General features: G+C 35.2%; 1 protein-coding gene across 1 annotated transcript; it reads left to right on the top strand.

Annotated features, from left to right (window-relative positions):
• Positions 1–2,193: 2,193 nt before the first annotated feature.
• LOC108676742 (aminopeptidase N) lies at positions 2,194–15,207 on the top strand. Its single transcript, XM_018164874.2, has 18 exons — positions 2,194–2,331; positions 2,759–2,908; positions 3,518–3,640; positions 4,949–5,151; positions 6,031–6,186; positions 7,419–7,546; positions 7,866–8,043; positions 8,847–9,027; positions 9,395–9,551; positions 9,667–9,748; positions 10,352–10,532; positions 10,931–11,258; positions 11,402–11,544; positions 11,715–11,899; positions 12,860–13,033; positions 13,165–13,305; positions 13,746–13,824; positions 14,169–15,207. Exons 1-18 carry the CDS (start codon positions 2,203–2,205, stop codon positions 14,403–14,405), a joined length of 2,955 nt encoding a protein of 984 aa, XP_018020363.1. The 5' UTR covers positions 2,194–2,202; the 3' UTR covers positions 14,406–15,207.
• Positions 15,208–15,216: the final 9 nt, after the last annotated feature.

The raw sequence follows: 15,216 nt of genomic DNA, 5'->3' as shown, positions 1-15,216 counted from the left end.
TGTTGCAAATGAAATCCCCTCAACGATCACAGGCGACTATAACGTTAATGTTAATACACAATTTGATTATTTTTAATTTCTTTATATTTATAACCCGGTGACTTTGATTATCAATATGTGTGTTTTTACATCGGTATTGTTATCGTTACTAATTTCACAAATTTATGTGCCCGCTTCATATAATTTTTTTCAAAAATATTCAAGAAAGTTGCTGCAGCGGCTAAGCGCGACCACTAGTCTCAAGCGCCATGTTTGGTGCATGTTCACAGCCCTCGTGGCGCCACTTTTTCTGAACCAAACTTGATGCCAATCTGTGAGTGAAATTTTTTACTTTTTGCTGTAATAATTATCACAGGAAAAAGTAAAAAATAACACGATAATTATAATCATCGTGTTTCAGCGTACACATAACACGATGTATCGTGAGTTGAAAGAATTCTCTGAAATCGAGAGAATTAGTTAATGATGGGAGGAGAAAATACGCCTGGGGACTTATCAACTCAGTACTTCGTAAAAAAATTTTAAACAATATATAGCCGTGCCAAAGTTGATGTATGCTATCATACGATATGTGTTATTTCTAAAACATAGGATTGATTTAAAGTTAAACTTTGATGAATTATGGATATGAATTTATGGTAGCATGAATGTTAGAAATTTAGATGCGAAAATACATTCATTAAATTAAATTTTTGCAATAATATTTCGTATTATTAATTCCAATATATACGCTTAAAAACCAATATGAAAAATGCATGCATGAAATGTGCACACCTACTATTAAAAAACACTACTAATCTTACACTTAATATTCGTAACTTGCACTCAATAAAAAAAGTATAACTCAGTACTCACTGCAGTGAGTGACAGAGAGCGCATTTTCTCGTCGACGAAAACGTGAAGTCACGGACGGACCGACGGACGGACGGACAATTCAAGCATTCATTTAGTCACGAAAAAAAATGCTAACGCGTGAAGCAGTAACAGATTATTTGTTATTTAATTTACTCAGGGTTAAGAGTTAAAACTCGCGCGATTTCGGCCCATCTCATGATAACTTCACGATTACAGAGTTGTATTCAGGTCAAAATCCTAAGCTGATAATAAATAATGTATTTCAGAGCTGTGACAATGTCATCTTATGCAATAATATAATGGACACAGACTATCACGTTCTGCATGCTCGCATGCTTCATCCCATTGCAGTTGCAGAAAAAAAACTTGAAAGAAACTATTTGACCTAAGAGCATTCGTTTAATTTATGTCTTCGTATCATCGAAAAAATTTTTGCCGTCACGGTTTATAATAACATTCTTGATCGAATTTCAAAGGGAGTATGCCACTTCATTGTAAGAATATACAATGTATATGATACCGTGTGAATAATCTTGCATATATATTCAGGAAGCTGTGAACAGACTTGGCACTCTGAAAATAAGTCGGATGATAAAATTGTCATTTTCCGGACGATGATACCTGCATGGTAATTATAAGCAGACTAAATATTGTTAAACGAACGTCTTTAAACGGGGAAACTAAAACCTAATAGTCGATTAATCTTGACTAAATCAGCAATCGAATCGAACGTTAGAATGGAAATTAAATATATGATCGAGTCGCAGCTGTTCGAATTACTTGAAAGTGAAACCCTAAATCTATTTGTATCAAGAAGGCGAGGTTTCTTGAAGAAAAACGTTGCAGGGGGAGATAATCAAAAGTGAACTTTATTAGTTAACCCTCCCTGCAGCGGTCGAAACTGGTTCTTTGGCAAGGGAACATGGGACGAATAAAGTTACGTTCTAGGTTATAACCTAGTCAAAAAATATAACTCAGTACTCGCTGCAGTGAGTGACAGAGAGCGCATTTTCTCGTCGACGAAAACGTGAAGTCACGGACGGGCAGACGGACGGACGGACGGACAGATATACGGACGGACGGACAGATATGGCGAGCACAATAGTGCATTTTTTCCATAAATGAGAAAATGCGCTAAAAATTAACTAGCGAAAGGTATCATCAGTAATGGTGAGGCAATAGATTTCATGTTCATCGACCAATTCAGGTAGTATTCAGAAGGATTAGTTGGCGTTACTAAATAACAAATAAAATTAAAATATGATTGTTTCGAAAAATACATGTTTGCATTTTCCCCTCATAATTATGCCAATTTTGAAAATTTACAGGACAAAGATGAAGGCATCTATGAAATTAATTTCCGCTGTTCTTCATATTTTGTTTGTTCTTCATTTGAGTTACGTGCGTGCATTTAGTTACGTGGAAGATGAATTGCTTCAAGAAAGCGACCTGTTCAAACGTCTCCAAAAATATCAGGTAACACTTGCAATGAAAAAATTTTTAATAAAACTTTAAGTTAGTATCAGATAAGTAGCGATAAATTGTCGCATCTTCGTGTCTTTTTATTTAAAATGTAACAAACTGAAAAAAGTGCTGCTTATTGGTAATTAAATTTGTTCGAACTTGAAGGAACTTTTGTCTTTTCCCCTTCAATTAGAGGGCTTGTGGTCCTACGCTCATCTTCAAGTAAGAGCGTAATTTCATTTTTGAATATAAGGTGAAAATTCTGAAGATATAATACGATAAATGTAAATTTTGCGAATTTGTGTATGGATTTTTTAGAATGACAGAATCGAACAGCGGATGAGCAATTACTCAAATTAATACAAGACACAATATTAATACAAGACTCAAATTAATAATTACACAATATTCAAGATTATGATAAAAAACAATTTTTCAGGACTTGGACCTCCACCACAAACCACTCGTGTCTAATAATGTGGTAGCAAGCGATGCCAGCAAACTACGGGACAATTTACTTACTGAGAAACGCGACGCCATGAGGCTTCCTACTAACATCGTTCCCCATCATTATCATCTCAGCTTGCAGGTGAACTCATCTAAAAGTGCTCTTGGAAGTATGAATTTATCTGGAATGTGGTGTATGATTTGAAGAAGGACGTTTCCAGAGTGTTCTTATTTGTACCTTGTGCTAGATATAATGATATATTCATGAGTATATAGAATCAATAGATTTTATATATTATGAAACAGATACGTGGTTAAAAACTTTGTTATTTACGTTGACTTGTTTGTTATAAATAAGGCAAAATTCTTTACAATCAAAGTCGGAACGCAAACGTCAGTAACTACGTTGTAAAGTTGCTCGGTATCTCCAAGTCCGCTACGACAACAAATTTATATAAAATGACGTGCTTACTGATTAGATATATTATTCTAATCGTGGAGGTATTAAAAAACCAGAAGAGGAGGAAGAAGTTATTGTAAAAAAAATAACAGCTAACAGAAAAATATGCTTAATATATTATTGAACCTTCAGCTATTTACGCTTACAATTTTTTTTAATATGAAAAATCTTTGACCAAATTTATTTGTACCTAGTTTTCTAATCCGTTTACGCCTCCAATTTCATTCTTAATATGCAATTTTTGACCAAATTTAGTTATACCTAGTTTTAATTGCCATTTTTCCGGCTCAGGTGTACCAGTTCATTAACGGGACATTCCTGGGCCACGTTGACATGGACTTCCACGTGGAAAAAAGCACGCGGACAATCGTGCTGCATTCCGCGGACCTTACGCTGCCTCAGCACGAGATGAAGGTTAGCATGAATCCTGAATAGCCATGTTGAATGCTGTAACTAGCCATGTTGAATGCTGCAACTAGCAGTGTTGAATGCTGCAAATCATAGCGTCATGTTATAAGTTGAGAACTATCAAGGGCGGTAGGCCTACCTGGCCTATTTTTTCACGCCGATGTTGCTATGTTATATCTAACAGAACGCTTCAAATATTACCGGTTCGTTGAATTATAGCCCCATAACTGAACCAATACGGCAAATTGTATATTCAAACTAAAATCTGAGAACCACGTAATACACAACACACAAAATTAGACGGTAATACTGAATGATTTATAACTTGGAAAGCCCAAAATAGTCGAGAGATTTTCGTAGATGTATTAGAGGAAAATAAATTACATATATGCCTTCATCTAATGTTAAATGGCTTATAGAATAATATTTATTTTTCATGCCACGAGTGGCTAAGCTCAATAGTTTTGTCATTAATATTAATCTCAAATGAGGTGTGACACATTGTAATGTTTTCCCGATAGTTTAAGGAATTCATATGTAATGCTAATTCGGAACGTCCTAGACGGGAGAATCAATGAATCCTAGACAATGAATCTCAGAAGTCTGACTTTTTCGGGTTGACAAAAACATGAAAAATGAAAAAGTGTTTAAATTCGAACAGGTCTTACAAGCCATCATAATATGAAGTTACAATTCCTACAACAGAGTAAAATGCATTTCATTATGAAAAATTGCCCTTCATTCAAACAGTAAAAACCAGATTACATCGATACAAACTTTCTTAAATTTTACAGGTGATAGGTGTTCCAAACCATAGTATATGTATAAAACTTGAATTTGAATTTCCTTAATTTTCATTCAATTTGACTAAAATTGTTAATCCAATTTACTCAGATTGTTATTTAAATTTACTCATTTTTCTAATTGAATTTAATTAAATTATCATTTAACTTTACATGAATTTTTATCTAAATTTGCTTAAATTTCTATCTAGATTTACTTAAAATTTCTTTTAAATTCATCTAAATGTAAATGAATGTGACATGTGACTGACGGTACGAACCAGACCATACAAATAAAATCAAATTTATATACATCATCATTTAAATTTACATAAAATTAAACAAATGTGACATGTGACTGACGGTACGAACAAGGCCATACGTTTAAAATCAAATTAATATACATCATCATTTAAATTTACTTTAATTTAAATAAATCGGGCAGGTGACTGACCAAACGAACCAGACTATGCGTAGAAAACAAATAAAAAAATAAATTAAAACTTACTTTAATTTAAACAAAATTTGACAGGTGACTGACGGAACGAACCAGACGATACGCATCAGTGACGTCACTGCTATACCAGACGCAGAAATGCTGAACTTGACGACAGACAGCACGCTGCATCCCGGCGTAAATTACACTCTCACTATCCACTTTCTAGGAGCACTTCGGGACGATGGGTTCGGATTGTATCATTTCGGATACTTCGACGAATCCACCCATACCGTCAGGTGACTATTTCTGTTTGCAGCTTGAATGAATGATACGTTCATGGAATAAAGCTACTCTTTCTTTTGTGTTAACCGAATTTGTGAGACATATTAGATAATGTTAACATGAGTAAATTTCATCACAAGTCGATATTACGTTTTCTGGAGCTCGGTCTGTGATGTGGGGAGATTTTAAGATCTCACTGACATAGGCAGGACAGATTTCAACAAATCGTGCGTGTTATTAATACTCAAGAACAAACATGTACTCCGAAAAGTTCGCCGCTAATTTATTTTGTCTTGAATACCGCACAATTTTTCCAGTCCATATTCAGAATAATATTCCACGATTCAGAATAATATTCAGCAATATTCCCCGCTTCCAAGATCGTTCTCTATAATTGTTTATATTTGTACTGCATTTAGTATTATCCCTTAAATTTGTTTTCGAACAACGCGAGATGTTGAACAAAATTAAGTATATATCCTCTTACATCTTGTCTATAATCGTATTGTTGTAATCGTCTCACCATGTTACTTGTTTACTTTAAATAGATACATTTCTCACTTATGCAAGTTTATTCTCTCTTAGAGAGATAAAGTTACGCTTCTGGTGAACTGAATAAATAGTTACTCGATATATATAACATGCCGTGGCGATCACAACACTATTCTGTTAGATTCTCATGAAAACCCAGAAAAACTGTTAATATCTAAGTAAAACCTTAACAAACTTCTAATGTCTTAGTAAAACTCAGAAAAACAATTAATGCCCAATTAAAACCCACAGAAAAAAGGACATTAAATACATTATACATTAAATTATTCCGTGTCCTTTAATTCTTATACATAATTAAAGGACATTATACATTAAATGCATTTATTAACGCCCCCAAACAGGATAGTGGTGGGCACTCAGTTCCAGCCGACGCACGCTCGCTACATGTTCCCCTGTCTCGACGAGCCTTCATTCAAGGCGCGATTTTCCCTGCGCGTCGCCAGACCTACAAACAGCACCTGCATCTCCAACACACCGCTCAGCGTCACTGCTCCTTTGTAATTAATTAGCTATTGAGCAATTCAATCCTCTGTAATTAACTCGCTATTGATCAATTCAATCCTTTGTAACTGACTCACTATTGATCAATTAAATCCTTTTAACTAACTAACTATTGATAAATAAATCATTTGTAACTAAATTATTGATCAATTAAATCCTTTTAACTAACTATTGATCAATTGAATCCTTTGTAACTAACTCGCTATTGATCAATTCAATCATCTGTAATTAACTCGCTATTGATCAATTCAATCCTTTGTAACTAACTCGCTATTGATCAATTCAATCATCTGTAATTAACTCGCTATTGATCAATTCAATCCTTTGTAACTAACTCGCTATTGATCAATTCAATCATCTGTAATTAACTCGCTATTGATCAATTCAATCCTTTGTAACTGACTCACTATTGATCAATTCAATCATCTGTAATTAACTCGCTATTGATCAATTCAATCCTTTGTAACTAACTCGCTATTGATCAATTCAATCATCTGTAATTAACTCGCTATTGATCAATTCAATCCTTTGTAACTGACTCACTATTGATCAATTAAATCCCTTGTAACTAACTCACTATTGATCAATTAAATCCTTTGTAAATAACTCACTATTGATCAATTAAATCCTTTGTAGTTAACTCCCTATTTATCAATTCAATCCTTTGTAACTAACTCCCTATTTATCAATTCAATCCTTTGTATTTAACTCACTATTGATCAATTAAATCCTTTGCAATTAACTCACTATTGATCAATTAAATCCTTTGCAATTAACTCACTATTGATCAATTAAACTTTTTGTAACTAACTCACTGTTGATCAATTGAATCCCTTGTAATTAACTTATTGATCAAATAAATCCCTTGTAATCGACTCATTATTGACAATGTCAACCCCTTGGCACTGATTTACAGCCGACAAAGTTTAGCCTATGGAACTAACTCGTTTATGACGAAGTCAACTTTATGTAACTAATTTACTATCGACAAAGTTAACTATTTATTACTAACTCGCTATTAACAAAGTAAATCCTTAGTAATTAACTCGCTACTGACATGTTCGCCATGTTTGTTAACTTTCGACAAATCTTTTTCAATCAAAAAGACTATCAGTTCATTCGACAGAAATATTTTCCAAGCATATGCTAACATTTATATCTAATTTCTATTGAATTATTAAATTCAAACTATTAAATTCAATTATTAATTCAACTATTAAATTCACAGTCTGGGCTTCCCGGAGTACGAGTGGGACGTATTTAAGACAACAGTAAAAATGTCAACGTATTTACTGGCATTCGTCATTTCTCAGTTCGAGTTCCTCTCGAAAAAAGTCGACGGCATCGAGTACAAAGGTAAAATAGCATTTATTTAATATTTTTAGACATAAAAAGTAATTCAAAATATAAGTAACTTTAATCTGTCATGAGATCTGTCACTTTTTACTTTTGGTCTGGCCGCTGTTACTTTACTCACTCGCCTTTTTGAATATTTAACGAATTTTTTAACGACAACGAATTTTTGAATATTTTATGAATAATAAAAAATCTGTAGCAATTTATGTATATACTAGTCTTCCAGCTACGAAGGGCCTTTTGAAGACAGCAGCCGAATGAATTATATCTTTATAATACTTATTTAAGTTATTATAAAATATATAAACGAACTTTGCAGTGTTCATGAGGGACGAACACTATCTGGAAGGCCAACACGTTCTCGACAAGACGCCCAAATACTTAAACTACTTCCAGAACTTCTACAAAATTCCTTACCCTTTGGAGAAACTGGACTCTGTGGCGTTGGATACGATGGTGGCTGCTGGCATGGAAAACTGGGGACTTATAACATACAAGTGAGTCAAGGGACAAGCGAGTCAAGTCTACAAGCGAGTCAAAGGACAAATGAGTCAAGTCTACAAGTAAGTCAAGGGACACATGAGTCAAGGGACAAGTGAGTCACAGGACAAGTGAGGCAAGTCTACAAGCGAGTCCCTAAAATCACAAACAATCCAGTAGATTGACAATGAAGAATTCAAACGACGTCAATTGCAGAGAGAATCACTTTCACGATGATGACCGAAGTATGTTAAATGGTAAGAAGTCGACGTAAATTTGTTAGTATGGGATCCACTCGACTCTTTAAATATACTGATTGATGATCGCTATGCATCGCTCATCGACTACAGAATAGCGTAAGTCTACGACGTTATTAAGTTATTGCACTTACGTTATCGGACATATCTGTTCGTTGTAGATTTATAGGATTGTACGTGATTTTGTGCACTCTTAGTTATTTTGATTCGAAAGCCGACTGCCTCGATAATCGACACTCCTTCTAAAACAGATGAATGTCGAATTCCTGGATTTCACTGTGAATGACTTAGTTGCATGGTAGCTAATCTCTGAAAATAACTAACAATTGATGAACTAATAACTAATAAGCAGAACTTGTTGACGTTGGTTAAACTTTTACACCAAGGATTTACGTGAACTAAATTTTGTTTATACGTACGTTATCTGCTCATAAATATTTCGGTGAAGAGCAGAGACTCATAACTCTTATGCTGCCTTACTAATGTCGCCGGAACTCTTTTGATAATAATAATAATAAAAGCTGTTGAATATTACGCACAACTCAAATTTTTCTTCCGAGCAGCTCGGACGCAGTGAGAGTGACGAACGCGAGCACCTCCCGGCACCTGATAGCATCGTCGACGTTGATCGCCCACGAAGTGGCTCACCAGTGGTTCGGTAACTTGGTCACTGCGTCGTGGTGGTCAGGCTTGTGGCTCAATGAAGGATTTGCCACCTACATGGCACTCAAATGCATTCAAGAAGTGAGTAAATCCATTGCCAGAAGAAAGTAACATTACAATAGATTTTAATTTAACTAAGTTTTACAACGTGTAACGGGCCAACGGCACATCGTACTTAAAACGGATTCTGTGAAGAAATCATATCACTAAATAATTCAGTTCGATCGACTTTGGGAATTACAAAAAGATTCTGTAGGAACAAAGTATTCAACGCGAAATTGGAAGATTACAGATCTGTGATGCATTTACACAGTGTATTGAGACTCATGCACGTACGAAACTTCTTGAGGAAGCAGCTACTTTTTTTCTGTCACGGAATTGTGGAGGTACAAAATTTGTGCTATAAATAACGTGTAAATGGCTAGGCTTCTAAGCATTTACTTTACAGGTTGAACCGGTTTGGGACGCCATGAAGCTCTTCATCAGTGGTCACCAGATGACGGCGATGGAGTTGGACCAGACACAAATGTCAACCCCGATCGTACGAAACGTTTCATCCATCAAGGAAATTTCGGCCACTTTCAATCCCATCACTTACAACAAAGGTTCGATCCTATTCACCCACAAAAAATTCAAAAGCTAAATTCTGTTTTTAAACTTTATTCCACTCTAATAAAAATAATGTTTTTTGTTGATAATTCAGACTTGTTATAATTGTAGGTGCTGCCCTCATCCGCATGATGGACCACTTCCTAACCGAAGCCACATTCCAACGAGGAGTGCGGAACTACTTGAATGAACTGTGAGCACTGGTGTTTTTAGGCTGACATTTAAATACTATATGTTAGGCTGACATGTATATACTATATGTTAGGCTGACATGTATATACTATATGTTAGGCTGACATGTATATACTAAATGTTAGGCTGACCTAACCTCAAGAGAAATGAAAATTTATATCATTTTTGGAGAGGACTAGACTGGTGGGTTCCAGAAAATACATGAATGGCTCAGATTGACTCTAACGGCTCCTTGGTCACTCTATAAAATCTTGAGTTCTAAACCTATCTAATGCTCCTCCTATTAGCATATATACAAAAAATGCTATAAATTTGATATTATCATGCATACCTATGCAAGAAGTTTATGTTTAAATAAAATTAACATTACGACGATTTACCTTTGCCATCACAGCAACTTTTCGAAGAACCAAAATAAAGATTTCAATAACAAATTTTCAAAAATTTATCTTGATATTGGAATAAATTAAACAATTACGTTAAATGTTGCAACATAATTACGATTTTCTGATAACTAGGAATTAGAGCTGGAGTTTATCTGATATTTCTGAGTATTAGATTTGATGCTGACGATAATTCGTTAATTTTAATTTTTGCTCTGCAGTAAATATTCGAATGCCGAGCAAGACGATTTATGGAGACATCTAACAATAGTGGGTCAAGAAGATGACACGCTTCCACCAGATGCCACAGTTAAAGATGTAATGGATACCTGGACCTTGCAGAAACATTACCCAGTAGTCAACTTTGTGCGCCATCCAAATGGTTCTTGCACAGTTTCTCAGGTGAATAAGCTACCACTGTAAAAATTACAGTGAATTCGTGAGAAGTTTATTGTGCTCATTACCATAGGATAACGGAGTTTTTCTTTTATACAAATTCAATTGAAGACCGAAGAATGCGTTTTGTTTAGGATTTTCTTAATAGTTTCTCTAATGAGTAGAACGATAATTTTTAGTACTGACATTGGTAGATCGAATGACATTTTGTCTTTCAATGCAGCTTTCCGGATTAAATTTTGTGTATTGTAGATTACTCACTCATCCTATTAACTAATATCGTGATATCGGGAATTAATTGTTTAGTCCCTAAAGAATTTGAAGGAACACATTACAGTTTTTATGAGCAATCAGGAGGCTGGTCCTCTGCAAATGTAATAAACTTCGCCCCCATTCCACTTCAGAAACAATTCTCGGATTCGAGAAACAGTTCCTACCAAGGCCTGTGGTGGATACCAGTATCCATCATTACCGAAGGATCCATTGACATGGAAATGACCACTGCAACCATTTGGATCCCACCTTCATCCAAAGAAATGTTCGTAGCAGGTTTACCAAATTTGCCGCGATGGGTTCTTCTGAACAATAAGCAAGCAGCTTACGCCAGGGTAAACTACGACTATAACAGCTGGATGGCTTTGGCTCGGCAGCTGAAACAGAATCACTCGATATTTTCTGCCATAACCAGAGCACAACTTCTCGATGATGCTTACCATCTCTTCACTCTTGGAGGTGAGACTTGATGCGCTAGGTTCAGGGTAAGCTTGACCTGATGGTGAATTAGAAATCAAATCCTCATATGCTCTTTATTATTGAAATTGTGTTGAATTTGAAAGCAGATAATGTGTTGCTAATTGGTCATAAATGTGTTTCAGAATTAAAAGATCCTGACGTGCTATTCACGTTGATGTCGTACTTGTCCAATGAGGAAGAATACTTGCCTTGGCTCATTACTATGAAGAACATGGAACAAATTCACCAGCAACTACTCAATCAGCCTGAGTTTTTCGAGTTAAAGGTAATTCTGAATGTACAAAGTGATAATTATTATGAACAATGTTCGTCATGAATGTAAAACCGAATGAAGATATTTTACCAAAGTTGCTGGTTGTATTGTGAATTAAGATACACTTAAATAAATATTCGATGCTGTAAACATATATTGCCTGTTTTTCTTTCTGTTCGCAGGAATACCTTTTGAAGTTGTCGGATAAATTATACTTCAAGTTTGGGCTAGACCGGGAAAGTCATTCATCTTTCCAAGGCTTGTTCAGCTTACGTGCGCAGAAGTGGGCCTGTGCTCTGGAGAAGATGGAATGTGTACGCGATCTGCTAAGCTTTTTCAATGACTTCCAGGCAGCAAAAGATATTAGGTAATTCAGACATTAGTTAAAACATTCAGGCGGACATGATATTCGGTCATTATCAATACAGTCAGGCAATTAATAATAAATTCACGCAGACCTGATATTCATTCATTGTTAATACAGTAAGGCAATTAAGGGGAGCGTCTGCCCAAAAATTTATCTTGGTTATTTACAGACAGATTACTCTGAAACTTGGTACACTTATGCAAAATAGAAAAAAAACTCGCTTTTTGTTCATGTGAATTTTTCGAAAAAAATTGAAGAAAACGTGAAATTCTTAGAAAATAGCCAAAAAGGGGGTACTGTAGAAATGTATCTAGTTGATTTTCAAGCTTCAACATCGAGACACATATTATTCGATGCGTAAAGACCATATCTCAAATAGTACCATTCGGTTTTTTCGAAATTCAAATTTTTGTGGGTGTGGGGGCATTTCTCGTAAATTTTTCGGAAATTTTTCAATTCTCCCCCCCACTCTCCCCTTTTTGCGGAATAAAATTCAAACTATGATGAAATTAGAAAAAAAGGCGATAGTACTTTTAAGCTTTTTCAATGACTTCCAGGCAGCAAAAGATATTAGGTAATTCAGAAATTTGTTATTAAATTCAGGTAGACCTGATAATTGGTCATTATCAATACAGTCAGGGAATTGCTAATAAATTCAGGCAGACCTGATATTCACTCATTGTTAATACAGTCAGGCAATTATTAATTCGCGCAGGCAGACCTGAGAGGTCTCACTTTTCTTGTAGCGTTCAAATTTGCATTGTCCACCACCTCCTGAAAATGCATTTATTGATAAGTTTTGTAAAATATAACTTTTTGGCGAGTGAAGCTAAAATCATTATGTCGCTTACTTTCAATGAGCTCTGCGATGAGGATTCCTAATTTCTTCTGAATCAATTTCTGAACTCGAATGCCTGAAAATAATTAAAATATATAAAAGTAATCTGTATTTGTGGACAGAGTTGTTCCTAGTCATCTTCGGTCCTCCGTTCTGTGCACGGGAGTCAAGGAAGGAAACTCAACTCTGTGGCAGTCGCTCTGGGCCGACGCGCTGGCCATCAGGTTCGACTCCAGGAACAGATACGCGCTCCTCAAGGCACTCGGCTGTTCCAAGGAACCATGGACTTTAAAAAGGTTAATTTCAACACTCAAATCTTGTGTTGTGTGACAAATTTTAGTTACTGTTCAGTAAAAAACGGTTTTTATCATTTCAGTTAAAAAGAATTCAAATTTATGAAATATGTCAATTTTTCTGTGTGTTGTAGATACCTACAAGAAGGGTTCAAGAACCACGATTCCCTCGGCACTCCTGGACTCTACACGATCGTTAATGCCGTATCCCAGAACCCAATAAGTCACGACTATGCTTGGGACATGATAAAAAATATGTCGCAATTCAAAGAGAGGTAATTATTCAGAGTTGACGTAAAGCAATTGGCTTGATGTCAACATGTGAGTGATTAAATAAATTTTTGAACAACCCACCTTGACGCGAGCAATGTGCTTCATTTGAATATTCAGTGTACTCAACTATCTTTATATAATTTGAAGTATTTGCCTTACCACTTTGTTTGTTCTAATATGATTTTAATCATACTTAAATTTAGGAAATATTACCATTTGAATTATAATGCAATTGGATACATTTGAGTTGATTGTTAAGTATCTGAAGAATCTGTCGCGTATTTTACTTAACTTAAATATTCCTTTAACCACACTTAAATTTATTTCATTTATCTCTTTGAGTCATAAAGCAATTAGTTCAATACGAGTTGAAAGTTACGTTGAATCAATACGCTAAAGCGTTAATTCCAAACAAATTTTTAGAAACTAATTTTCGCTCCAGGTTCGGTTTTTGGCCCCTGAAAGCTTCCGTGGCGAAAGTGGCAATTTCTTCGCTCAGTCAGAGAAGACACTTGACGGAGGTAGGTGTTCAGATTTCAGAGACAAAATTTAAAAGAATTTATTAAAACTTATTTTCTGGTAAGGTAAACTTTTATGTACACTCAGGGGAATGGTCCCAACAGTTATGAACTTATTGCTCTTGTATGGTTTATCTGGCCTAGTTTCCTAGTTTAACCCTGCAAAAGGACGTATATCGTAAAAGTGTGTATATACGTACGTAAAGTATGTATTATATCTACGTTCTGGAAGTGGAACAATTAATATTTGACAGAATCTCCATTTATATTTCTGTTTGAATAATTTGTATTCTATACAACCTGTTTATAATAATTATTCTATTTAATAAATTGTTCACCTCGAGCAGCTTGACGAATTCCTCGAAGCTACGGACTATACTGACGACCAAAAAAAGAAGCTCAGGAAGCTTGTTTCGTTCAACATTGAATGGCTGGAGAAGTTCCAGGCTCCGATATCGAATTGGTTCTCGAAGCAATATCCGTTCGATGATATTAAACCTGAACTGATGCGACCTCTGCCTAGGATGTCTAGTAGGTCACCTAGGAATGTTAAAATACAACTCATCCGCCCTGACTCACTTTGACCACATCGCTGACTCACTTTGACCTGACTAATTTTCACCGCTCAAATGTCTCACGTTAAAAGCTTAAATGACCCACTTTAACCGCTCGAATTACCCACTTTGACCACTTAAATGACTCACTTTGACCGCTTGAATGACTCATTTCTGACCGAATCAATGGCTCACTTTGACCGTTTAAATGACTCACTTTCACGATTTAAATGACTCACTTTGATCGCTTAACTGACTCACTTTGACCGCATCACTGACTCACTTTTACCACATCGCTGACTCACATTAACCGCTCCACTGACACACTTTAACCGCATTACTGACTCACTTCTACTGCAGCAATGGCGAATCAGGATCATCAGGATAACCCGTTAGTTGGAGGCTAGTGCAACCTAATGGTTCAGCAAGTCTAAGGGTGAGGCTGATAGTGTAGGTACTTAATGTTCATTTCATCAAATTGTTCCTAATCATGAATTGCTATTTAATTACATCTTTCAATTTCAATATTTAATTATGTCATTGTTGTTTTCTAAGACCATAGCAAATAAAAAATAAAGGAATTATTAATATGCATACATAGTTTTCATGAGGAACTTTTACGAGTTAAATCTGACAAATTTCAAAATAAATTGAAACAGTTAATGTTGAATTAAAGATCGACCATGAATTGCGTCGCAAATAAGCTTATGGTGCTTTCCATAATAAATATATAATTTATTCCAACGAAGTTGATTACTTGAATTGAGTTTGGAAGATAAGGCTTAAGACTTATGCCTAATTTATATAAACTATTTATGATTTAAATACTAAAAAAGATGAA

Source organism: Hyalella azteca, unplaced genomic scaffold, assembly GCF_000764305.2.
Source record: "Hyalella azteca isolate HAZT.00-mixed unplaced genomic scaffold, Hazt_2.0.2 contig278, whole genome shotgun sequence".
In the NCBI taxonomy this organism is placed as follows: Eukaryota; Metazoa; Arthropoda; class Malacostraca; order Amphipoda; family Hyalellidae; genus Hyalella; species Hyalella azteca.
The sequence above is the reverse complement of the archived record's forward strand: the minus strand, read 5'-3'. Positions and strand labels throughout refer to the sequence as shown.